This window comes from Saccopteryx leptura, chromosome 4, assembly GCF_036850995.1.
Source record: "Saccopteryx leptura isolate mSacLep1 chromosome 4, mSacLep1_pri_phased_curated, whole genome shotgun sequence".
In the NCBI taxonomy this organism is placed as follows: domain Eukaryota; kingdom Metazoa; phylum Chordata; class Mammalia; order Chiroptera; family Emballonuridae; genus Saccopteryx; species Saccopteryx leptura.
The window spans coordinates 218,315,770-218,340,362 of record NC_089506.1 but is presented as its reverse complement, the minus strand read 5'-3'; the positions used below and the strand labels follow the sequence as shown (position 1 = coordinate 218,340,362).

Sequence of the window (24,593 nt, the reverse complement as noted above, 5' to 3'; positions counted from 1 at the left end):
ACAGCGGTGCCACCACAGGCCAGCCCTAAACCCTTCAGTGCCTCCGTTTCCTCATCTGAAAATGGCGGAAACAACAGTTCCTGCTTCACGGGGCTGTTTGGAGTATTGGATGAATGAACGTGACTAAAATGTGCAGAGGGGGATCGGCAGGTGGTAAATATCGCATGTTAGGTGAGTGGAGGCTGCAGGGTGTAGGAGGGCGGGGCCTCTGAGGCACAGAGCCTCTAGGCCCCTGGGATTTGGGACCCTCTCTGTAGGAGGGCAGGCCTCTGAGGCACAGACCCTCTAGGCCCCTGGGATTTGGGACCCTCTCTGTAGGAGGGCGGGGCCTCTGAGGCACAGACCCTCCAGGCCCCTGGGATTTGGGACCCTCTCTGTAGGAGGGCGGGGCCTCTGAGGCACAGACCCTCTAGGCCCCTGGGATTTGAGACCCTCTCTGTAGGAGGGTGGGGTCTCTGAGGCACAGACCCTCTAGGCCCCTGGGATTTGGGACCCTCTCTGTAGGAGGGTGGGGCCTCTGAGGCACAGACCCTCTAGGCCCCTGGGATTTGAGACCCTCTCTGTAGGAGGGCGGGGTCTCTGAGGCACAGACCCTCTAGGCCCCTGGGATTTGGGACCCTCTCTGCGTCAGGCATCATCCTCTCAACAAGCTTCAAGTCAGCAGGAATTCTTCCAAAGGGATGCACAGGTGTGGTTGGGCGCTGTCACCTCTCTCGTTCTGGATCTCATATCTCTGTTAATATGGCTTTAGCTTGCATTTTGTATGTTTGTTTAGTTGGTGCTTGACCTCTGGCTCATGGGGATTTGTAGACAATACAGATACTCAGCTTTTTCTGCTGCCCAGTCAGGCTTTCTGGTCCTGTGCTTGGGCAGCGAATGTTTGAAGTTGACAAGCAGGATGGCCCACTTTTCCTGGCTCCTGTCATTTATCTCGTGGGTTCAGCCTGTGGTTCTGGGAGAAGAGGTTGAAAGCATTGAGGCATTGGGGTGTACCTTGGGCTCAGAAGCCGGGAGACTGGGTTCTGGCTCTAGCTCTGCCCTCTCATTGGCTGTGGGATGTGATGGGCAAGTTATTTGGCCTCTCTGGCACCAGTTCCCTTGCGTGGGAAGTGGGAGTAACAACTCATCTTGCCGGGTTCTTGGCAGATTCGATAAGGTAGTGCTCCTACTGCACTTAGGAAAGTGTCAAGCACAATGTGAGTACTTGGAAAGCAGGGTTTTATCTACATAAATCCTCGGCTCGACATAAGGAAGCTGTTTGCGACAGTCAGTCTCTGGTCAACCAGGACCGGGGATGAGCGTCCCGTCTGTGGAGGAGTGCAAGCAGACACTGGGTTGCACCATGTCGGAGATGGGTACGTGCAGGGCACCCTTGTCCAGATCAGCAGCAGTTGAACTAGGCAGGCGACCCCTGAGACCCCTCCCAACTCCAACAGGTCCCGGGTGAACTTGAAATTGTTTCCTTTTGCCACATGCTTGGCTGGGGTCACTTGTAATTATTGCTTTTAATTCCTTTACTTTGTCCTTCGTTCCCTGTTACGTTCTGGTTGCATCTGTGCCATGGTTTCCTGTGAAGCCAGCTGGTGTGTGCGTGTGTGTTTGTGTGTGCACGCACTCACCTGGAAGTGTCCTCCGGATCAGATCACAAGTAGCACCCCTGACTGCCGTCGGTGGGATGCATTAAGCCACCCTTATCATGATAGCCCTGCTGTGTGTCCTTAGACAGGCATCTTGGCCTCTCTGTTCCTCTTTATTAAAAACCAGGCCTAATGTGAAACCTTTGGCATCTCCGCCACAGGATGCTGTGGGCACCTGTGAACTTGTGAGAGGGAAAGTTACCGGGACTTTGCAGAGGAAACCAGCGTGACAGACCCACCACCGCACTGCCACCGCCCTCCTTCCTTGATCGTCCCTGTGACTTTGCAAGGCAGGCAAGAAGGGGCTCTTTTCAGCTCCATAGTGAGCCCGTTAGGGGTCTCACGTCACGTCCAGAATGGCTTAATTCGACAGACATCAGCTGAGCACGTGCTGTGTGCCAGCCGCTGACGTGGGCACCAGAACTCGGCCGGGCACAAGGGAACCGCTGGCCTCGGGACGGCAGACACATGCAAGGCTGGTCCCCCACACGCTCCGTGCCTTTCGCCCCCATGGCGTGTTGCAGGGTGCCGGCCAGTGTCCTCAGAGACTGCCCTCAGTTTAGGTCTGTCTGGTGCTTCCGCTGGACCTGTGAGTCTGGGGCGGGAACGCCAGAGACGCAATGTCCTGTCCTCTGGGGGCGTAGTCTGAGAAAGCGTGTGGCCTTGATCTGTCCCGTAGTGTCCTGTCCTCTGGGGGCGTAGTCTGAGAAAGCGTGTGGCCTTGATCTGTCCCGTTCCTGGGCGATGTTAGCTTTGACCCCTCGGTTAAGGTGGTGTCTGCCAGGCTTCTGCGTATGAAGTTATGTACAGCTGTGTATATACAGCATATACCATTATAATGTTAAGTGTTTAGACTCATTAATTAGTAAACACTCAACATGAGGTCCGTGGGGAGGTAGAGGCCGCCGTGGTGGAAGAGCTGTCCCCCCTACTCACGCTCTGTCACTGCAGACCCCTGCACCCCTGTTCTAGCCCCCAGGGTGACAGCTGGTTTATATGATATTTATTGTGATGCTTCAGTTGTGCACATTTGGGCCGGTGGGCCGCGATTCGAGCTGACTCCTGTGTCTTTCTGTCGCGTCCCCCGCGTTCTTGGACCGGTCTTTGCTTTCTGGCCCAGGAAGGAGTCCAGGCCTGTTGTACTTGCCCTGCTCCTGGAGTCAGCCGTTCCTCTAGGGGGCGCTGGCTTCTCCTAAAGCAGAATGGTATTTAGAAGCCGAGACCAGGGAGTGGGGACCGCAGGGTAATCGGAGACGCTGCCCCAGCCTGGACTGGTAGAGGCTCTATTGAGGCAAGTAGCACAGTGGAAACAGGGTCAGTGGAGTAGGTGGCCGTCGTGCATCAGAGTTTATTTCCTGACTTTGAGGGTTGCGTGGTCCTGTAGGAGAATGTCCTGTTTCCCTAACATAAGGAGAAGGGCTAAAACCCAGAGCTGCACACTCGGCGGTCCACCGTGGCCCGAAGCTTTGGGTCTGCGTTCTGTGGCGTGGAACGATGTTAAGGATACAGTGAGTTTAAAGTGTAAGTTTTTTTTTTTACAGAGACAGAGAGTCAGAGAGAGGGATAGACAGGGACAGACAGACAGGAACGGAGAGATAAGAAGCATCAATCATCAGTTTTTCGTTGCGACACCTTAGTTGTTCATTGATTGCTTTCTCACATGTGCCTTGACCGCGGGCCTTCAGCAGACCGAGTAACACCTTGCTCAAGCCAGCGACCTTGGGTCCAAGCTGGTGAGCTTTGCTTAAACCAGATGAGCCTGTGCTCAAGCTGGTGACCTCAGGGTCTTGAACCTGGGTCCTCTGCATCCCAGTCCGATGCTCTATCCACTGTGCCACCGCCTGGTCAGGCTAAAGTGTAAGTTTTTGCATGTAGACGGTGCCGCTAATTTGGTGAGTAAAATTCATATCTATCTCCCTAAATTCATAGCAACCTCTGAAAGAACAGATATCAATGTGTGAGTGGGGTTATTGTGGGGCCTTGTGATTTGAGGGTTTGAATTGTGTTTCCTCTTTGGGTGTCTGTACCTTCTAATCTTATTCCCCAATCCTGTCTTGTGGGATGTTGTTCTTTCAATAAGGGCGGTTCGCAATTCTACTGATAGAAACTGCAAAGCAGCAAGGGTCATCGCTGGGATTGGGGGTTGGGGTCAGCTGGGGGCAGGGACGGGGAGCAGTAACAGCGCTGAGTAACAGGCGAGCACACAGCCGCGGGGCCCTGTAAGGGACACTCACTCAGCTCCAGTGTGCGGGGCCCTGTAAGGGACACTCACTCAGCTCCAGTGTGCGGGGCCCTGTAAGGGACACTCACTCAGCTCCAGTGTGCGGGGCCCTGTAAGGGACACTCACTCAGCTCCAGTGTGCGGGCCTGACAGGGAACAGTAACAGCGCTGCGTAACAGGCGAGCACACAGCCGCGGGGCCCTGTAAGGGACACTCACTCAGCTCCAGTGTGCAGGGCCAGCCGTCTGGGCGTGGCTGATCTCGTGGGCCCGCTCATGCATCTGAGGCCAGCGGGCAGCCCTGCTGCCGTGTGAGCTCACTCACAGGACGGGCAGCCTCCTGTTGCCTGGTGCAGAAGGGGACTGAGGGGACTCGCCCGTCACCATCCTCCAACAGGCTAGCCCGGCGTGTCCTCAGGCAGTGGTCGTGCCAAAGCAGACCTCCGCATGCCCCACTTTGGCTGATGTCCTGCTGGGCAATGCTAGTCCGTGGTGTGTCCAGAGTGCAAGGGTGGGAAGACGCCCTGCCCAGTGCGGTGGGCGTGGGGGCACCAGAAGGCTACATGGACACAGGCATGAAGAATTGAGACTATCACTGTAGTCAGTGTGACACGCTCATCAGCATTGTCAGGGGCCACCTAGCTTTTCATTGCCTGAGTTTACCACCCTTGACTTCACCGGCTCTGGACCGTTGGGTTAGCATCTCCAAACGATTTCAAGGAATGGTAAATCCTTCAGGGGTTTTGACATACACACACACAGATGAAGGTTGGTTATTTGGTAAGTGTGGGGTTAAGTGAAGAAAAATAAATTTCTTATTGCAGGACATATCAGAACCTTTACATGCAAATGTGCATTATGAACTAACAAAAGTCTGAGGGATGCTCCCTCCAACTTAGCAGGCCATGGGATTCTTTCCAGGAAGCATATCTGGGGACTGGTGTTCTGTGGCTCTCACTCTGGGCTTTGTCCATCGGGGCTGTGTTTTGTGGTTATCAACAGATCTCCGGTGAATGTGAAAGGCTCATTGTTGGCAGAGACACAAATGGTGGCCAGGGCTGGGGGACGGTTGTGTCTGGAGTGAGTTCTGAAGGTTGTACTAGGGTGACAGGGATGAGGGGGACCCTGAGTTGGCACTAACCTGGCTCACTCTCTCTCAGCAGGTGCCTTCGGATCTCCCAATGGGGCGGCTTGGCTCTGGGCTCACGCTCCCGGTGAGCTGCCTGATCCTGGTATGGGCGGCAGGCTCTGGTAAGTCACCATCTCTCCTTCATTCGTTCATTCATTCATTCATTCATTCAAACATGTATTCCTGGCCTTGAAGAGATTACATTGTAGTGGGAAGAGACAGCCTATGACAGATGGTCCTAATTATTAGTAAATTTTTTTTATTACTTAATGAGAGGAGGGGAGGCAGAGACAGACTCCTGAATGCACCCCGATCAGGATCCATCCAGTGAGCCCACTAGGGGGCAATGCTCTGCCCATCTGGGGCGTTGCTCCGTTGCTCAGCAACCGAGCTCTTCTTAGCACCTGAGGCAGAGGCCATGGGGCCCTCCTCAGCACCTGGGGCCAATTCACTTCAACTGAGCCATGGCTGCAGGAGGAGGGGGAGAGAGAGAGAGAGAGATAAGAGAGGGAGGGGTGGAGAAGCAGATGGGCAGATGGGCGCTTCTCCTGTGTGCCCTGACCAGGAATTGAACCCGGGACTTCCACAGGCTGGGCCAATGCTCTACCACTGAGCCAACCAGCCAGGGCCTATAAGTAAATTCTAAGGACTGTTAGGTGATAGAACAGTCAGTGTAGAATAGTGGGGAGGACTGGGTTGAGTGGAGGATTTAAAATACGTGCTCAGGGAAGTCCTCACGGAGTGACAGGCAGTCAGGCAGAGACTTGAAGGAAGGGGGCGCCGTGCAATGAGTGTCTGGGTAGGAGGATCTCAGAGGACCCGGGAGCCCGGAGCCTGCCTGGGTTGTTGTAGGGACCACAGGGGGCTGAGATGCCGGCAGACAGGGTGACCGAGTTAGAAAGGACCTTAGGAGGGTTGAAGCAGAGGAGCAACCTGACCTGTCACATTAAAAGGGACCCCTTGGTCTGTAAGTACAAGGTGGTGGCCGGGAGGCCGGGAAAGAGGCTCCGCAGCAGCTGGGCAGCTTGGCCCAGCCGGGGTGACAAGAGGGAGCTGGCTTTGGGTCTATTGGGAGGGAGATTTGAAGACAGACTGGAATTGGGGGGGGAGAGAAGTGTCAGGGATCACTCTGAGGTTTCTGACCTGAGCGGCCAGGAGGGACACAGTTGTCATTTTGGAGATGGGGGCAGGGAATCAGACAAGGAGAGTCTGAGGTATTTATTAAATCTCTATGAGTCTGCTCAGCATGGTGAGTCCTTTACCCAGAGGACAAGTGCAGACTGATGGCAACAGTGATTGGGCCGGTGCGGACCACTGCAGCACGGCGCCCCCTACCAGTCAGAGCTGGGCGCTCAGAGCTGCTGGGTGGTCAGTGCTGGGGGGTCAGAGCTGGGTGGTGAGAGATGGGCGCTCAGAGCTGGGCAGTCAGTGCCGGGCGGTGGCTCTCAGACAAATTGGCAGACCCTCTAGACATCCTGCCGGTTTCAAGAGCAGCTCTGCCACTGCCCGGCTGGAAGAAGTGCCCAGCCCCTCACCCCGCCTTTGAGATTGGCCCAACCCTACAAGAAGCCAGAGGACAAGGGCACCTGGGTGACAAGACCTTGGGGGCCAGCCTCCTGAGCTCAGAGAGGGGTGAGAATCGAGGGGGGCAGGGAGCAAGCGCATGGAGAACAGCCACCCCTCCCCCCACACCCCGCTGCAGGACAGACGGCCCCTGGGCAGTAGTCGTCCTTAGACTGGCATGAATGTTGCTTTACCTTGACCAAGGGCCGGTCACTGAGGTGCATAACATAAAGGTGCACTTGGGGGATCCCCGGTAATGGACCCTGCACCCCGGCATTTCTTCAGCTTCAGGAGTCACCTCAGTGCCAGCTGGCAGGCCCCAGAAGCCCAGTTCCGGCCCAGTTCTGTGAAGACGGGCACATGATGTGCCCGTGACTGTGGTGTCCTTGTTTTGGGAGGGGCCCTCAGGCGTGTTCGGGCTGGTTTCCGACTTGTCCGGGCAGCGCCTGTCCCTCGCTGTTGGGCTCCGGCTGCTCAGGGTGCTCCCTTGTCCCCCAGGGAGTGTGAAGGTCCTGCATCAGCCCACCTGCTTCTCCGACTACATCAGCACCTCCACCTGTGAGTGGAGGCTGGACGGCCCCACCAACTGCAGCGCCGAGCTCCGCCTGACCTACCAGCTGGAGTTTATATTCTCTGAGTAAGCCCGTGTGGCGGGGGCGGGGGGGTGCTCGCTGGTCCGGGGGTGTCCTAGAGTGCCCGGTGCTAAATGTGGTTTGCTGCGGCTTCTGGGCAGGGGGTAGGAGCGGGGCGCCCTAGGGTGTGGTGTGCGTGAGATGCAGGGAGTGCGCTGTGGTCCTCTGAGCACTGTCACCGAGGCGTGTGGCGTGTGGATGTGGGTGGAATACTGGACCACACCAGCGGTTCTCAAACATTCAGTCTCAGGACTCTTGCATGTTTGAAAATTAGTGAGGACCCCAGATGCTTTTGTCTAGGTAGCTTATAGCTATTGATATCTACCCTATTAGGAATTAAAACAGAAAATTTAAATCTCAACACACAAGCCATCAGAGCAAAGGTATCCTAACATGCCATGTAGCTTCTAGAAAACTCCACTGTACGCTTGTGAGAGAAAGAGGGTAAAGTGGAAGATAGCATCTTAGTGTGATAATGAAAACAGGTTGAGCTGGGGGGTGCCCAGTCCACACTTGGAGACCCGCTGCACTAGACCACTGTCTGGGGTGCAGTGTTAGTGGTGGAGTTTACCATGGAATGTGGCTAATCCGTGTACACGGGGTACCGTTACAGGTGTGCCCGGGACATGGTCAGGTACACAGGGCACGCAGGGTCAGGCACACTGAGGTACAGGACAGACACACCAGGACGTAGGCACACCACAGAGGTGGCATCCCATGATGCACTGGGGTGGACGGGCTGTGCTTCTGTGGGCAATACGTGGGCCTAGCCCGGAGATGGGAAACTATGGCCCCTGGGCCACAGCGGGCCCACCACCTGCCTGCCTAGGGACAGTTTTGTTGGTCACAGCCAGGCGCATTCACTTACATATTGTCTGTGGCTGCTTTTGTGCCAGGTCAGCAGAGTTGTGTGGTTGGGACAGAGATGGTGTGGCTCTCAAAGCCCAAAATATTTACTGTCCGGCCCTTTACAGAAAACGTTTGCTGCCCCCAGGCCTGGCCCCTGAGACGTGGGGTTGGCAGTTTCGGGAGGCACATCAGGATCGTGCTGTGGTGCCCAGGGCGTGTGCCCCAGCCCTCTGTGCGCTGGGTCAAGCTGTGCCCCCAGGGGTGTTATAGAGCACACATGTGTGTCGTTACAGATTCCTTATGCCACGGGTTCTCCCCTTTCCCTGGCTTTTCGGGATAAGCTGAGTCCTTGGACCACGGCCATGGCCACAAGTGTATGAGTCCCTGTGGCTAACAGGGACAGCAGCCCTGGTCCACTGCCCCCACCACACACCCTGGCCTCTCTGCTTCCATGTCCCTTGACCTGGTCCTTGAGGCAGGAACTGGAAGAGCATGTGGTTCCTTGCGGCGTGTACGGGGACACCCATGCATGCAGACCTGCCTAATGCAGCGCCGTGTCTACAGAAACCTCACGTGTGTCCCTGAGAACAGAGAAAGCACGGTGTGCCTGTGCGATATGCTGATGGATGTCGGCATGGTCTTTGGGGACACCTATCAGCTGGACCTGTGGGCTGGGACGCAGCTGCTGTGGAACGGCTCCTTCACGCCCAGCGACCATGGTGAGTGGGGCGGGGCGGGGCCCTGGGGTGGGTGGGGCTCTGAGTGGGCGGGGCTGGACTCTGGGGGAGCAGGACCCAGGCAGCCTCTTACTTTTTCTTAAACTGGGTGAAGTTCTTGCCCTAATCTGGGCCCTTAGTCTTCCCATCTTTGAAATGGGGTGGGGCTCAGCAGTACATCAGGCCCCCGTGAGCTCAGATATTTGTACCCCCAGAATTTCCGTGCCCTGACTGGGGCATTGGGAGCGGGCCTGTCTGACAGAAGGCAGGCCTGCTGCAAACCTGAGACAGAACCTGGTGTTGTCCCTCCTCTCTCTGCCGACTGCGCAGCTGCTGCGGCTTCAGACAGTCTGGTGGTGGAAGGCTGACCTTATCTTGCTAGCCAAGTCCTGCAAGCGTTTCCAGGGAGCTTGCTGGGATGTAGGGACAGGACTTGAAAACACCATTTATTGCTGTGTGTCCTTGGGCAAGTCACATGACCTCTCTGAGCCTGTTTCCAGAAGAGCATTACTAACCCCATTTTGAATTGAATAATCTGTAGTACAGAGAAGGCAAGTAACCCACCTAAGGACACACAGCTGCTGGGCAGCATTGGCAGTCTCTGCAATCTCGCAGAGCTTACAGGGGCCCCCCTTACCCCCACCCAATCAGCAGTTCCTGAAGGGCCTGCCCACCCCGCTGGTGGTTGGGAGTTATTTAAATTGACCCATGAACAAACCCTTGAATGAAAAGAATTCTTACCCGCATATGCTGATTTTAATGCATATTATATACTTGTGACCTCGTTCACTTAAAAGGAGTAAATTTTTAAACACATGGATCAGAATCAAGAAAAATACTTAGTAAATAATATAGCGCACAGATGTTGACCGAAAGTGTGAAGGACGAAAGTGAAAACGCCGAGGTTGGGTCACTGTGGCTCGTACATTTGGGTTCACTGGAGAAAGGTAGGTAGCCGCTTTGGCACCCAGGGGCAGTGTAGCAACATTAGGATGAGTTTATGATTGTCATTCTATTATGACTCTGAATCGGCTACGTGGCACCTAACCAGTGTGTACGGAGGTGTTGGTGACTAAAACCCTCAAAGGCCTAGGGTCCGCCCAGCCCTCACCAGGCACTGCTTCTCCGCAGTGAAACCCCCCGCCCCCGGAAACCTCAGCGTCGTTCTTTCCAAAATCTCCCGCACGTGGCAGCTGACCTGGAGCAACCCGTTGCCATCTGATAATGTCCTGTACTCTGAGCTCCACTACCTGGTCAACATTTCAAATGACGGTGACCCCACAGAGGTGAGTGGGCGCTGCAAGGGTTCTGCACCCCCTCTTAGGACTCGGTGGTGTAGACCCAGGCCCTGGGGTGGGAGACAGAGGGGCAGTCCAGGCGGACAGCAACCCCGGGGACCTAGAGTCCTGGCTTCTGCCCTGGCTCTGGGCGGGGCCAGTCCGTCCACCCCTTACAGATGCCCAGTGTGCAGTGAAGAGACATTGTTTCCCGGCCTGTTCCTCATCTGTAAAGAAAGGCTCTGGGCCACGTTTCTGTTTCTCAGGGGCTGGGAGGGACACTGATTTCGGGAACACAATTCAGTGACCACGTCCCACAGTGAGACAGTCACTCAGTGTCATCTCCCCTGACCGACAGGTCAAGGAAGATGTCTCAGTTGAGCCGACAGATTGACTAGTCCTTCCTTGTAACAGAGGAGGCCGCGGGCTCAGAGGCTGCCCCCCGGGAAGCAGGGTCAGCCATAATTCAACGCCCTCGCTGGGTTCCCACTGTTCTTGCTTTTATGTGACACCCGTGGCGTGTGACACTTGCTTTCCAGCCACAGCAGAGAGAGCGGGTTCCTTTTCCAGTGAGTGTATGGACACTTGTCACAGGCAGAGCTATCTGCCCAGTCAGTAACAGTGCCACAGACGGTGAGGGCGTGGCCCGTCTATTTCAGCTGCAGGTAGAGATGGAGGTCACCTCCTGCCACAATGTGTCCCCTCAGACACTCTCACCGGAGCACCCAATCTGGAGGAGTAACCAAATACCCAGGCTGGTGGCTCTTACTCACTGTGGGGCCAGCTAAGGACAGCAGGCAGAGTGGGAGCTGGCACGCCCCTCCCCCCGGCCGGTGCAGTAATGTCTTCCTCTCCTCTGCCAGTTCAGCGTCCACAATGTGACCTACAAGGAACCCATCCTCTACATCCCGGCCAGCACCCTAAAGCCTGGGACTTCCTACAGCGCACGGGTGAAGGCCTGGGTTCCGAGCTACGACAGCTACTGGAGTGAGTGGAGCCCCAGCGTCAAGTGGTTTAACTGTGAGTATCTATCATGAGTCCCGGGCAGTCAGCATCTCCCCTCCCCACGTTGACTCTGTGGCCAGACATTCCCCTGGCAGGGCTCTAGGTTCCCATATCACAGGATACCTCTGACCGCAGGTAACTGAGGACAGACTGACACGGTGTACTGACCGGTAGGTAGGCCAGGCTGCAGTGACACAGCCCACATGGTCCGGCCTTAACACTGTCCACATGGATTTCTTGCTCGTGTAACAGTCCAACATGTAGTTTTCTGGTCTGTGGGTGGTTTTCCTCCTGCTGGCTCTGTCATTCTCTAGGACAAAGATGATTAACCATCCTGTATCATGGACCCCTTCAGAAATCTGGTGAAGCCTGCAGATCCCATTCAGAATAATACTTTTAAATGTATAAAGTACATAGAATTACAAGGGAAACTAATTTTATTGAAAATGCAAGGTTTTTTTTAAATTATTTTTATTTATTTATTCATTTTAGAGAAGATAGACAAAGAGAGAGAGAGAGAGGGAGAGAGAGAGAGAGAGAGAGAGAGAAGGGGGGAGGAGCAGGAAGTGTTAACTCCCACACGTGCCTTGACCAAGCAAGACCAGGGTTTTGAACCGGCAACCTCAGTGTTCCAGGTTGAGGCTTGATCCACTGCGCCACCACAGGTCAGGCTGAAAATGCAATTCTAAAAACAAAAATTGTTTTAAGACGAGGGAAGGGAGAGAGAGAGAAGCATAAACTTGTTACACCCATTGATTGCTTCTGATACATGTCCTGACCGGGGCTCGAACTGGTGATGTCAGGATGGAGCCAGCAACCCTGGGATCAATCTGGTGACCCCGGGATCAAATCAGCGACCCCAGGATCAAACTCGGCACTCCGGAATGATGCTCTGTCCACTGTACCATCGAGCAGGACTAAAAATAATTTTAAATATATTTATTGTCTAGTAGTGTATACTTCTTTTTTTTTTTTTTTTTGTATTTTTCTGAAGCTAGAAATGGGGAGAGACAGACTCCCGCATGCGCCCAACCGGGATCCACCCGGCACACCCACCAGGGGGCAACGCTGTGCCCCTCCGGGGCGTCGCTCTGTCGCGACCAGAGCCACTCCAGCGCCTGGGGCAGAGGCCAAGGAGCCATCCCCAGCGCCCGGGCCATCTTTGCTCCAATGGAGCCTCGGCTGCGGGAGGGGAAGAGAGAGACAGAGAGGAAGGAGAGGGGGAGGGGTGGAGAAGCAGATGGGCGCTTCCCCTGTGTCCCCTGGCCAGGAATCGAGCCCGGGACCCCTGCACGCCAGGCCGACGCTCTACCACTGAGCCAACTGGCCAGAGCCTAGTATATACTTCTTTATTAACACATTAAAAAACAAGATCTAGCCCTTGCCGGTAGCTCAGTTGGTTAGAGCATTGTCCCAATAGGCCATGGTTACAGGTTTGATCCTCAGTCAGGGCACATACAAGAATCAACCAATAAATGCTTAAATAAGTGGAACAAAAAATTGATGTTTCTCTCTCTCCCTCTCCTCTCTCACTCTCAAATCAGTAAATTAAAAAGAAAACAGCCAAGATTTAGCTGTAGTTCTCGTAAACAGTACAATTTCAAAGTACATGAGTGTAAATGATACTTTGTGATCTGGCAGCTGAAATGTGATGTGAGAATAGCTATGGTTTCTGTTGGGAGCTGAGTGACTGATGCTGGTCTTCCTGTGGTTTGCTCCCTCCATTCTAATGGGAGGAAATGCTAGGTGTCAGAAGTTAGTGAAAATAAAGACGTCATTTCTTTCCCATCCAAGTTTCCAGACCTCTGAACTTTGTCTGCTACCTTGTTGGAGATCCATGGACCCCAAGTTAAGAAACTCTAGGGCCTGACCACCATCTACATCCAGCCAGCAGAAAGAGAATGAAAACCTTTTAAAAGCATTAAACAAGGAATGATACACATCACTTTCTCTCGAGTTCAATTGGTGAAACTGGTCACATGGCCACACAGAGCTGCAAGGGATTCTGGGAAATGTAGTCCCTGACTTGGTAGCTGCATTCCCAAAACAACTCTTTGTGACTTAATCACATGTGGCTTTTGCAATAGAAATATTGAATTATCTCATGTAAAGTGTAGTCTTGCAAGTGGACCTTCCCAGGTTTATATAGCAGCTCAGTGATGTCACGCTGGGTCCCTGTCTTCCTTTCTTCTGCCGTCCTTAGCATGGTAGTGTTTTAGAGATGTGTCACCACATGGCCCCAAGCTGGCTACTGCACACACCCTCAGGCCCCAAGGACCAAAGGGAACACGCCTCGTGCATCTCTCTCTTTTATCAGGAAGCAAAGTATCTTTCCGGAGCCTCCCTAGCACACTTCCCCTTGCATCTCATTGGCCAGGACTGTCCCGTGGCCTCTCCCAGCAGCACGGAGGCTGGGAACTCACCTGTCTGGAAGGGGACTAGGACAATCGGGATTGGCCCAAACCTTTGGGTGGGCACATTGCTACCAGGGGAGAAGAGGGGGAGATAGGTGGGGAGGCTGCCTCAGGCATCCTCTGCACAGTGAGGGAGTGGGGGGTGTTGTGTGCATCCACTGAAAGAGGCTTCTTCAGAGCGCAGGGCACAGTGGTGCCTGGAGGGTGCTCCAGCCCCGCCCACTACACGGCCCTCTCAGCATCGCTCACCTTGCTCCATGGATGTCTCTTCACTCACCTGCCTCCCACACTGGGCTGGGAGCTCTGTGGGTAGTGTCTACCCTGTCTGTGTCTCCCGTGCCCAGAACAGGGCCAGACACAGTGTAAGTCCTTGGGAAAGTTTTGTGGAATTGATCTGATTCTACCATTGACCTGGGGAAGGGAAGGGAAAGAAATAGAAATAGCTTGTGTGGAACAGATACTGTTTAAAGTATCCAATCCACAATTCCGCGGGTTTTCATAGAGGCACATAGTCCAAATAAGTTTTTGAAAAGTTTTATTAAAGGAGGAAATTTATTAAATATGCAGGCTGCATATAGCATACACGGGGTCAGACCCAAATCATGTGTCTCATTAATAGTCTAGGGGTTGGTTATATACCGTTAATTATACATGGGCGGGGAAATGACATGACATCACGGTGTAAGTCTATACCGTTTGTTTTCTCCTATACAGGTCTGGGGAAAGGATGATGGGAGGGGGATGGGACACAATTCATTAGCAAGTGCATAACATCCGTCTATAGCAGGGGTCCCCAAACTTTTTACACAGGGGGCCAGTTCACTGTCCCTCAGACCGTTGGAGGGCCAGACTATAAAAAAAAAAAAAACTATGAACAAATCCCTATGCACACTGCACATGTCTTATTTTAAAGTAAAAAAACAAAATGGGCCTGACCTGTGGTGGTGCAGTGGATAAAGCATTAACCTGGAACGCTGAGGTCGCTGTTTCAAAACCCTGGGCTTGCCTGGTCAAGGCACATATGGGAGTTGATGCTTCCTGCTCCTCCCTTCTCTCTCTTTCTTTCTCTCTCTCTCTCTCTCTCCTCTCTAAAATGAATAAATAAAGTCTTTTATTAAAAAAATGGGAATAAATACAATATTTAAAATAAAGAACAAGTAAATTTAAATCTGACCAGTATTTCAATGGGAACTATGCTCCTCTCACTGACCACCAATGAAAGAGGTGCCCCTTCCAGAAGTGCAGCAGGGGCCGGATAAATGACCTCAGGGGGCCTCATGCGGCCCATGGGCCGTAGTTTGGGGACCCCTGGTCTATAGGATTCATAAAATGACATATCTACACATTAAAACTTACAAGGCAACATAATGGTAAAATGTCACTTTACATACTAAAAGACATTCCTATAACTTTCTAGTGTTCATTTGCTATTCCTTTGTCCAGAGATACATACATTAACTACATGCTTTCAGGAGGGGAGAGGTAGTTTCCATGAGAACAAATACCTGTAAATGGCCCTTTAGTATAAGGAAAGGTTTAATTTAATCTTTTCTCTCCCTACACCTGGCTAGCTATTCACCCATTTCCCCATAGGTATGGGGGAAGGTCAGAGAATCCAAGTCTCCTTTCTCTTTCTGCATTTACAACGTCATCAGCCATCTTGGTTTTATGCTAATCACACAAGTACAGAGATCATTTACAAAATTTCTCTGTACACCCAGCCCAAATTAATAAAATGTTCTTTAAGCTTCCTACAATATTAATTCTGTAGCCTTGGTACCTTACAACAAGACAATGTGCTGGACGCTTGCTTGTTAGTTCCACAGATATTTATTGAGCTCCTACTATGTGCCTGGTCCCGTGCTAGACCCTGGGGAGTCAGCAGTGAACACAGCAGATAGAAGCCCCTGCTCTTGAGGAACTGGTATTCTGGAGGGGGAGACAGAAAATAAACGAGTAAATCAGATCCAGATCCAGATGGCAGGAAGTCTGGGAAGAAAATAAAGCGGGGTGAGGGGTGGAGCGGTGGAGGGGCTGCAGTAGAGAGGCGAGAGGGGAAAGTGGAGCAGGTGACAGTGACAGGGAAGGAGGAGGAGCCATCTGTGCGGAGCCGATAGCGGCACCCGCTCCTGGCGCACAGGCACCGTTCTGCACGCAGTAGATACTAAGTCGTGTATCCCCACGGCAACCCTCTGAGAACAGTACTGTCAGTGACCCCACTGCACCGCTGCGGGAACCGAGGCACAGAGAGGGTGAGGGATGTCCTGGGTCACCAGTGAGGATGCGACAGAGTCAGGCTCTGAACTCGGGTAGTCCAGGTCCAAGGTCACTGTGGTTGACCTCTGTGCTTCAGGAAAGAGAGCAGCAAGTTCAAGATCCTAAGGTGGCACTGAGCCATGGAGGAGCAGGGGACAGCGAGGAGGCCCATGTGGCGAGGGCTCTATGTAGGGGAGGGGAGGACGGGGCGAGCCAGGAGGGCAGTGGTGGCCACATCACGCAGAGTCTGAGAAACCACCTTCCCGAGGCACGGGTCCTCAGCTCTGGGAAATGGGGACCAGGCACAGTGCGCTCACGGCTGCCCTCCCCTCCCCCTTCCAGACTACAAGTGGCCCTGGGAGAAGCACCTCCCACTCGCCATCAGCATCTCCTGCTTTGTCATCTCGGTCATCTGCCTGTCCTGCTATTTCAGCGTCCTCAAGTGAGTCCTGGGCCAGCCCCTGTGGGGTGCGGAGTGGGCAGGGACCCTCTTCTCACCTGTCAGTGTTCTGTCCTTTGTCCACAACAAATGTTTACTGAGCGGCTACTACGTGCCAGGCACCGAAGCAACAGCTGAAACAAAACCGACAAGGACCCTGCGCTCCTTCTGGGAGACAGAGGTCAGGTCACAAACAACCACGGCCATTTTCCACAATGATCCATGCGCTAAAGGAGATAGACCAGGCAAAGGGCAGAAATGTTCCAGGGTGCTGTTTCAGGTGGGGAGGCCAGGCAGGCTCCTCGGAGGAGGTGATATTCGAGCTGAGACCTGAGTGTGGGAGGAACCGGCCAAGGTAGAGCTGGGGGACGGAACTTCCTTTGGCAGAGGGAGATGGGTCAGGCCCAGGGTCCAGACAGCTGGGGGCATGTGACAATAGCCCAAGGAATTCTAGACGACTGGTCTGACAGAGTCAGGAGACCTGGGTTTGGATCCTGCCCTTGGCGCTTGGCGGCTGTGTGACCGTCAGCCTTGGGTTCCTCCTCTCCAGGCTGAGACATAGTGAGAACACATCTCCTCAGTCCTGAGCGTCCTAAGGGAGTCTTGGGTCGCAGTGGGTTGGAGGTGGGAGGAGCCCGGTTTCCGGTGAGTTCGAGCCTTAGCAAACACGTCTCAGAGCCTCAGTCCTCCCATCTCTGAAATGGGACTAGCAAGCTCTACCTCACCGTGTGTATCAGTGATGGCTGAGGATCAACATGATGGAGTGTTCCCCACCCTTCGCTGGGCACACGTTAAGTGTGCAGGGATTGCAGGTTCTCCTCTCCACGTCTTGTCACTGACACCTCTTAGGCACCCGGGACCGGTCTTTCCCCTTCTCTGAGCCTCAGTTTCCCCATCGCCTGTTCTTCCCAGCCCTACTCGCCGTGTCCCAGAACACCAGCCTCCTTGCTGTTCTTTGAGCGCACCGAGCAAGTTCCCTCCGAGCCTCTGCACTCACTGTGCTCCCTCCCTGGAGAGCCCTCTCCCACCTTCAGTCATCACTCAGGTCACCTCCTCAGGGAGGCCTTCCTAGATCACACTCTCCATTCCTCTCTATTCCCTTATCGTCTTTATTTTTTCCTTTTTTTTTTTTTAAATTATTTTTATTTATTTATTCACTTTAGAGGAGAGAGAGAGAGAGAGGGAGAGAAGGGGGAGGAGCAGGAAGCTTCAACTCCCATATGTGCCTTGACCGGGCAAGCCCAGGGTTTCGAACCGGCAACCCCAGCATTTCCAGGTGGAGCGAGGCTTTACCCACTGCGCCACCACAGGTCAGGCTCGTCTTTATTTTTATTGATGGCACTGAATGCTGTATCCAGTGATGTCAGGTATTCATTTCTGTATCTGCTTGTCTGTCTCCCTCTTCTAGAAGGTCAGTCCTGTGAGGGCAGGGCTTTGGTCTGTCTTGTTCACTGCACAGTGAGTGGTCAGTTAGGTGCTCAGTAAAGACATGTTGACTGACTGAGGAGTCAGCAGAGGCTGAGCCAGGGGTAATCTGAGGACATTCCCTCTCAGAGCTGGCACTCCGTGGCTCCAGCCGACCCAGGGAGAGGGAAGGAACTGTTTCTCTCTGGGTTTCCTCAGCTTCTTGGGCCATCCCCGGCCTCTCCCTGCTCCTTGCTCTCAGCTGCTCCAATGAGGGGGCTGTCGATGGGAACAATCAGAATTCTCTGCAGTTTGAGTCTCTTCTACTTCTCTGGGCTCGTCCCCACCAAGGACAGAGGTGGTGAGTCAGGAACTAGCACGACCTGGCTCTCTGCCTGCCAGGTGTACTTTACCTCTCTGAGCCTCCGTCTGCTCGTCTGCGAATGGGGTTAGGGTGAGACTTCCCAAACCATCAACGTGGTCTCTGACCCCGAGTAGATACTGGCAAATACAATTGATTTTATGGGAGGAGAGACCAGCACCTTTTCTTTTTCAGGATTAAGAAGGGATGGTGGGACCAGATTCCCAACCCAGCCCACAGCCCGCTCATGGCCATTGTCGTCCAGGAGCCTCAGGTATGAGAGGGCTGGTTCCGATGCTCTGGGCTACACTTATCAAGAAACAGGATCCGTGACATCTGGGATGTTAAAGCCATTCACTGGCTGTGGAACTGCGCCTGAGCAGTCAGGGAGGTCTCAGGGGGCTGATTCAGCAGCTCAAGGTGGTCATGAGGAGCCCCGCGGCTTCTCCGCCCTCCCCAAGGCTTTCAGAGCCACTTTTTCAGCTTTGGGCAGGACCCTCTCAGGTTGCTGACTTGCTTTGTACCTCCTCTGGAAGGAGATGACCCTGAGGTCCGCTGCATGTCACATGTGGGGAGGCACCTGTACCAAGGCAGAAGGCCAGGAGGAGAGGGAGAGGGGACATTTGCCTGTGTCTTCCTCTTCTGAGCAGGAAACTGCCGCCAAAGCACCACCCAGTCTGTCATTTCTCATTGGCCAAAATCGTATCACATGCTCTTCCCTGAACCAATCACCTGTAAGGAGTGGGAATACCATGAGACCAACCAGGTGGCCACCCCTGAGCTAGAGGTGGGGCCAGTTTCCCCACTGCCACCACGTGGTTGGCCTGAGCTGGATCCGTTCTCTAGGAAAGAGGGCGTGTGGGATGCGGGTAGTGTCTACTCTAGAACCCCTGTGTGTTCTCAGTTCTCCAGGGACCCTGTGGCAGGCTCTGGAGGTCTGAAGTCTGCTGGTGCTGGCTTCGAACCCTGGCTCTGCCACGTACTTGCAGAGTGGACTTGCGCAACTTCTCTGAACCTCAGTTTTCTCCTGTGGGTTACAGTGGTACTTAAATAACAGGGCTGGCATTGGAATTCACCGAGACAATACATGTAAAGTGTATATGACAGGGTCCTGCACATAGTCAGTGTCGTTTATGTATCAGTCAGCTTTTGCTATGTAACAAATTTCCAGAAACCGAGTTGAAACAACACCCTTTTCTGTAGCTCTTGCTTCTGCAGGGTGGCTCAGCTGTGAGGTGGGTGGGGGGATCTGGGCAGGGCTAGGCAGGTCTCCTCTGGGCTGGCTCGTCCCCAGTGGTTTCACCCACAGGTCTCACCTGGGGCAATGGTGATGACTAAGCCATATGTCTCTCATCCTCCGGCAGGCTGGTGCAGCTGGCACAGTCACCTGTGCCACATTCTATTGGCCATAGCAAGTCACATGACCATGCCAAATTCACGGGTGGGCGGAGCTACAGATGACCGGCCTTGTTTGCCACCAGCCACAGCAACTTAATATTCGGGTGGTCTCACTAATTCCCAGGAAACTGGGGCTCAGGTTGCTGAGTGGCTGGACTCGAGCTCAGCCCCGTGTGATGTCGAGGCTGACAGCCTTCCCAGGGCGTGGAGACGTGCGATGCTTCCTTCTGAGCGCGCTGTGCCCCAGGCCGGCCACGGTGGCCTTCACGCTGTTTCAGTGACTGTCTGTGTATTTCAGGTGCCACCATGGCGGAAGAGGCCTGGAGGCCAGGAACCAGCCAAGAGCCTGTACGTATATGAACTTCGGCCATGGCCTGTGTGGATTTGGAAGGGGACGGAACCGGGGCAGTGGGCCCCATGCTGAGAGTAGGGTCACTTGGCCCCTCCATGTCTGCTTTCTCTTCCTCCGCATTCCACACATATCTGGTGACGCTGGGTTTCAGGGAGTGGCAGGAGGAGGCGTGGCCGAGCCCCTGAGTTTCCCTGAGTGGGAGGGGGCCTCTGCAGAACCCCATTGGGACCGCACAGTCTGGCCTGAGGGAGGCTGGTAGAGATGACTACCGGGAAGCTGCTACAGTTGTTAAAACGCTGACGCAGTTGCATACTGGTTGGCAAATACCGCCATCCTGAACCCTTGGGAATGCCACTGTCACCTTGGCCTCCTTCGCTCCTCCCTCTGGGCCTCCTGGGCCTGCCCACAATCCAGCAACTAAAGGGTTTACACCTGGCACAGCAGGGGACTCAGGACGATGTCCTAGGACCTCAGAGCCATTCTAGTTGGTCAATACTTATGCGGTATGTTGATAAGTATTTTAAATACCATCTTCCCTGGCAAAGACTTTTCCTTATTTTATAGACTGAGTTTGTATTAAGTGCTAGGTTATGTGCTGGTCCCCAGACACCCCAGAAGAAGGCACAGGCCCTGCCTACAAGGAGCCCCCAGGGTAGTATGGGGTAGATGGGGAGATTATTGATCATGAAGTCAGGAGGCATGTCAGACGTCATCTGTCCAGGGAGACTTCAGGCTGGGTTTTGAAGGATGAATAGGAGTTTTTCTAGTGAAGAAACAACCCTGACCAAACTTCTCTTTACTTGTGCAGACACTGGAAGACTTGTCTCACTAAGCTCCTGCCCTGTTTACTGGGGCATGGCGTGGAACAGGAAGGCACTTCTTCCAAGGCTGCCAGAAAGGGCCCTTTCCAGGGTCCTGGAAAGCCAGCATGGTGCCCTGTGGAGGTCGGCAGGACTGTCCTCTGGCCAGAGAGCATCAGCGTGGTGAAGTGTGTGGAGCTGTTGGAGGCCCCGGGGGAGAGCGAGGAGGAGGAGGTGGAGGAAGGTGAAGGGAGCTTCTGCCCATCTCCCCAGAGCAGCGGGGGCGGCTTCCAGGAGAGCAGGGCGGACATCGCAGCCCGGATGACAGAGAGCCTGTTCCTGGACCTTCTTGGGGGTGACAACGGGGGCTTCTGGCCGCAGGGCCCGGGGGAGTCCTGCCTCCTTCCACCTGCAGACGGTGTGAGTGCTCCGATGCCCCAGGCTGAGTTACCAAGTGAGGAGCCCGCGGAGACATCAGTTCAGGGCAGGGGGCAGCCTTTTTACCCAGAGCCGGCCCCTCCCGCCACTCTGACGCAGAGCGCAGCCTGCCTGGCCGTCACAGAGACGCCCGCCGTCATCACAGACAACCCCTCTTACCGCAGCCTGAGCAGCTCCTTGAGCCGGTCCTCGAGTCCCGCAGAGCCGGACGCAGACCCAGAGCTGGCCGAGCCCCGGGGGGAAGGGGACCCCGGCACCCTCTCTGCCCCCCAGCCCTCTGAGCCGGAGACCTGGGAGCAGGTCCTGCGCCGGAGCATCCTCCAGCACGGGGCAGCCCCGGCCCCCGCCCCGGCCCCCGCCGGCGGCTATCGGGAGTTTGTGCGCGCGGTGCAGCAGGGCAGCGCCCCGGGCGCGGGCTCCCCCGGCTTCAGCCCGTCTGGAGACGCTGGGTACAGGGCCTTCTCCAGCCTGCTCACCAGCGGCGACATCTGCCCAGGGCCATCTGGGGCTGAGGTCAGCAGTGGGGAAGGGTCCTACAGGCCCTTCCAGAGCCTCGCTTCTGGCTGCCCTGGGGTCCCTGGCCCCCTGTTCACCTTTGGACTGGACACGGATCCTCCTCACAGCCCCCAGAACTCACTCCTCCTGGGCAGCTCCCCAGAGCGCCCCAGTCTGGAGCCAGTGGCAAAGGGAGAGGACAGCCAGAAGCCTCTGCTCTCCCTGGAGCAGGCCACAGACCCCCTCAGGGACGACCTGGGCAGTGGCATTGTCTACTCAGCCCTCACCTGCCACCTGTGTGGCCACCTGAAACAGTGTCACGGTCAGGAGGAGCGTGGCGAGGTCCACGTTGTGGCCAGCCCCTGCTGTGGCTGCTGTTGTGGAGACAGGTCCGAGCCCCCCGAGGGCCCCCCGAGGGCCCCAGACCCCCTGCCAGGAGGGGTTCCACTGGGGGCCAGCCTCCCTCCAGCCTCTCCGGCACCCTTCGGTGTCTTAAAGGGGGGGACGTCTTCCCCGTCCTTCCAGCCTGGCCCCAGCAGTGCTCAGAGCTCAAGCCAGACTCCCAAAATGGCAGCGGCCATGCTCTCCACGGGGCCCATGTGCACGAGTGCTCCCTAGTGCGTGCCCTCGTGCTGCTGTGTGCCTCCCAGGCCCGGGAGGGCCTCGCCAGGAAGGCGGCCCGGCTGGCAGACTTCCGAAAGACTCGAGGACCCCGGTGTGAAGTGAGGTTGTCTGACACGGGGGTACAGAGACCGGACCCCCCCTGTTCTCAACACTGACTAGACTGAAGGGTCAGCACGTGCCATGGGAGGGGAGGGTGCCAGGCAGCTGTGCCCAGAGCAGTCCCCTGCGGGGATCTGGAGGGTCCTGGGCACCTTGGCTTATAAACGAGCCATTGGCCACTTCCTCAGTCCACAGCTCCTCCAGCGTGCTGTCCCTGCCGGGCCCGCCCAAGGCATGCTTTGTCCACCTGGTCACGCGGTTGCCCATGTCTTCCCAGTCCTGGGACTAGCTGCTTGGTGCCAGGTCACTGGATGGGATGCTGAGCCTAGAAACTAACTAAGCCTGGGGAGGCCTTGGGCAACTGATGGGAAATTGCGGTCATCTGCCCAGAGGTGCCCATTCATTCAGCAGAGCTTCATTAGGTGGATGCCGGAAGCAGGATCTGGGCTGTGGAGGGGTGCTCAGTGAAGTGGGGGTAACACAAGCACATGAGAAATGGTGGTCACCAAGCAGTGACAGTTTGCTGTCGGATTCCTATTCAACTGTAAGGCCAGGGCCCTGGTTAAGTATGGGATCCCCAGAATAAACACGCCCAGCTTGGGGCCGGTCCGTGCCCCACGGACACCGTTGCTGTCAGCCATAGAGAGACTGTAGGGAGAGAGCTTCGCGCCTGTGATCACTGAGCTGGGCATTCCAGACGCCAACACCAGACACACTGAGCTTGCATGCTGGCTTGGCCCTGAGGATGAGCAATGTTTGTGTGTCTCTCAAAGACTCTGTCAAACCTGATATTTGTATTTGCTGAGGAAGGGGAAATGGGAGGCGGTGGAGTTTTATATAAATCAAAGTTTTTTATCTCCTTTTTTTCTTCTTCTTTTCATTTTAACTGCCAAAATAAACATACTGGCAGGCACGTCTCTGAGTACTTTATCCCTGTTAACTCACTGAACCCTCCCATCCAGAGCAACTGAGGCGAAAGAGGGTAACTTGCTGTCCCTGCTTGGGTCCCCCTGAGACAGGGATTCAAGTGCAATTAGTTGATTTTGGAGGTGATGCCAGGAAACCCTGCCTGGGAAGTCGGGCAGCGAGGCAGGGAAGGCAGGCAGGAGGCAATAAAGGTGTATTATCAAACAGAGTGCCAGCGTGGGCAGCTGCCGCCGGAGCCTGCCGAGAGCTTTGGGAAGCCGGAGCAGCGCATGCGGGTCCCTGCAGAGGGCCGAGTGGGGAGCTGGGTTGCTTATCCATCAACTCCCGTCTGTCATTGGTGGAGGGGCGCTTCCAGGGGCACCGGCAGCTGCTGCTACACTTTGCCAAAGTCACACAGCTAGTTAGTGGCAGCCCCATGGCTGAACCCAGGCAGTGTCTGTCACCCAGGCTCTCTGTACGTGATTCCTTTGGACATCGAGGCATATAGTGTGGGCCTGGTATGGGCAGGCAAGGAATCTTAACCTCCTGTGTCTGTGATCACTGTGTGTCTCTGAGTAGCTGCCCTGACTGCCACACTTGCAAAATGAGGGGGCTTGGCTGTTTGAGGTTCCTTCAGGCTCTGGCATTCTACACAATGCACTCGAGGTGATGGGGCGTTCCCTACCTTACACGCTGCCTGATGTTTGTTCAAACAGTCTCCATGGTGCTGAGCCTTTAGCTGCTGAGTCACCTCCCGCCCCACACATGGTTTACAGATGGAGAAGCTTAGCTCTGGAGAGGAAAATGGACTTGCTGAGATCAACAGTGAATGGCCGAGCCCGAACCAGCCCTCAGGGCTTTTTGGCTTTAAAAGCTTTTTATAATAAAATACAATAATTTAAGTAAAAGTAACTATTTAGTGCCAAGCAATATGCTAAGTGCTATAGATCCACTATGTCAGCTCTTGCAGACAAGTCCAATTACTATCCCAATTTTAAAGAAGAGGAAGCAGTCCCAGAGAGGGTAAGGGTTAGTTTTAGGCTGACCACATAGCTAAGAATTCCTGGAGCCAGTCCTGACCACACAGCTCCCAGCGCCCACGGAATGCCATCTCCTGTACATTATGGCACCTACTCCAATGTCAGCTCTAATCCACTGTGCCTGAGCACCGTCTCAGAGAATCCAGTTTTAAAAAGTGTCGGAGGAGATACATTTGTGTGAGGGGTAGAGGGGCAGTTGGGTTGAAAGTCGTGCAGAACGGAGGCCAGAGTCATTGGTCTCTCCTCGGGATCTTGTAAGAAAAAAGACCTGAGTTGTCAGCTGAGACTGATAGTACAGAATCGGCTGGGCTTGGGAAGCTGGAATGGAGAATTAGAGACACCTCCCACCCCTGATCTGGATTTAAACCCACCCTCCAGGCTCAGGGCAGCTGGAGAAAGGCCACTGTTGCTCTCCCAGCCCCCTTCTCCCGCTTACCGCGGGGAAGGAGGAAGCAGAGGCAAGAAGCCGAGCGCAGGAAAGCCCCACGCCCCAGCAGTATTTGCTGAGCACTGCTGGGTGCTAAGGAAGCTTAGGACGA

The 24,593-nt window shown here is 54.7% G+C and overlaps 1 protein-coding gene across 12 annotated transcripts in view; it reads left to right on the top strand.

Moving 5' to 3' along the window:
* Positions 1-23,021, top strand: part of LOC136403957 (interleukin-4 receptor subunit alpha-like) — a 44,938-nt gene extending 21,917 nt beyond the window's left edge. For 8 of the 12 annotated variants that reach the window (XM_066383361.1, XM_066383366.1, XM_066383364.1 and 5 more), the window contains 9 exons: positions 5,021-5,108; positions 7,048-7,186; positions 8,595-8,749; positions 9,878-10,032; positions 10,887-11,043; positions 16,041-16,140; positions 18,098-18,176; positions 19,599-19,648; positions 20,461-23,021. In XM_066383361.1, the coding sequence (XP_066239458.1) occupies positions 5,039-5,108; positions 7,048-7,186; positions 8,595-8,749; positions 9,878-10,032; positions 10,887-11,043; positions 16,041-16,140; positions 18,098-18,176; positions 19,599-19,648; positions 20,461-22,003 (2,448 nt within the window). In that variant the 5' untranslated portion in view covers positions 5,021-5,038 and the 3' untranslated portion in view covers positions 22,004-23,021. Of the gene's footprint in view, positions 1-5,017; positions 5,109-7,047; positions 7,187-8,594; positions 8,750-9,877; positions 10,033-10,886; positions 11,044-16,040; positions 16,141-18,097; positions 18,177-19,598; positions 19,649-20,460 lie in introns of all 12 variants that reach the window. The other 4 variants (XM_066383363.1, XM_066383360.1, XM_066383359.1 and 1 more) reach the window with 1 other exon arrangement.
* The last annotated feature ends 1,572 nt before the right edge of the window (positions 23,022-24,593 follow it).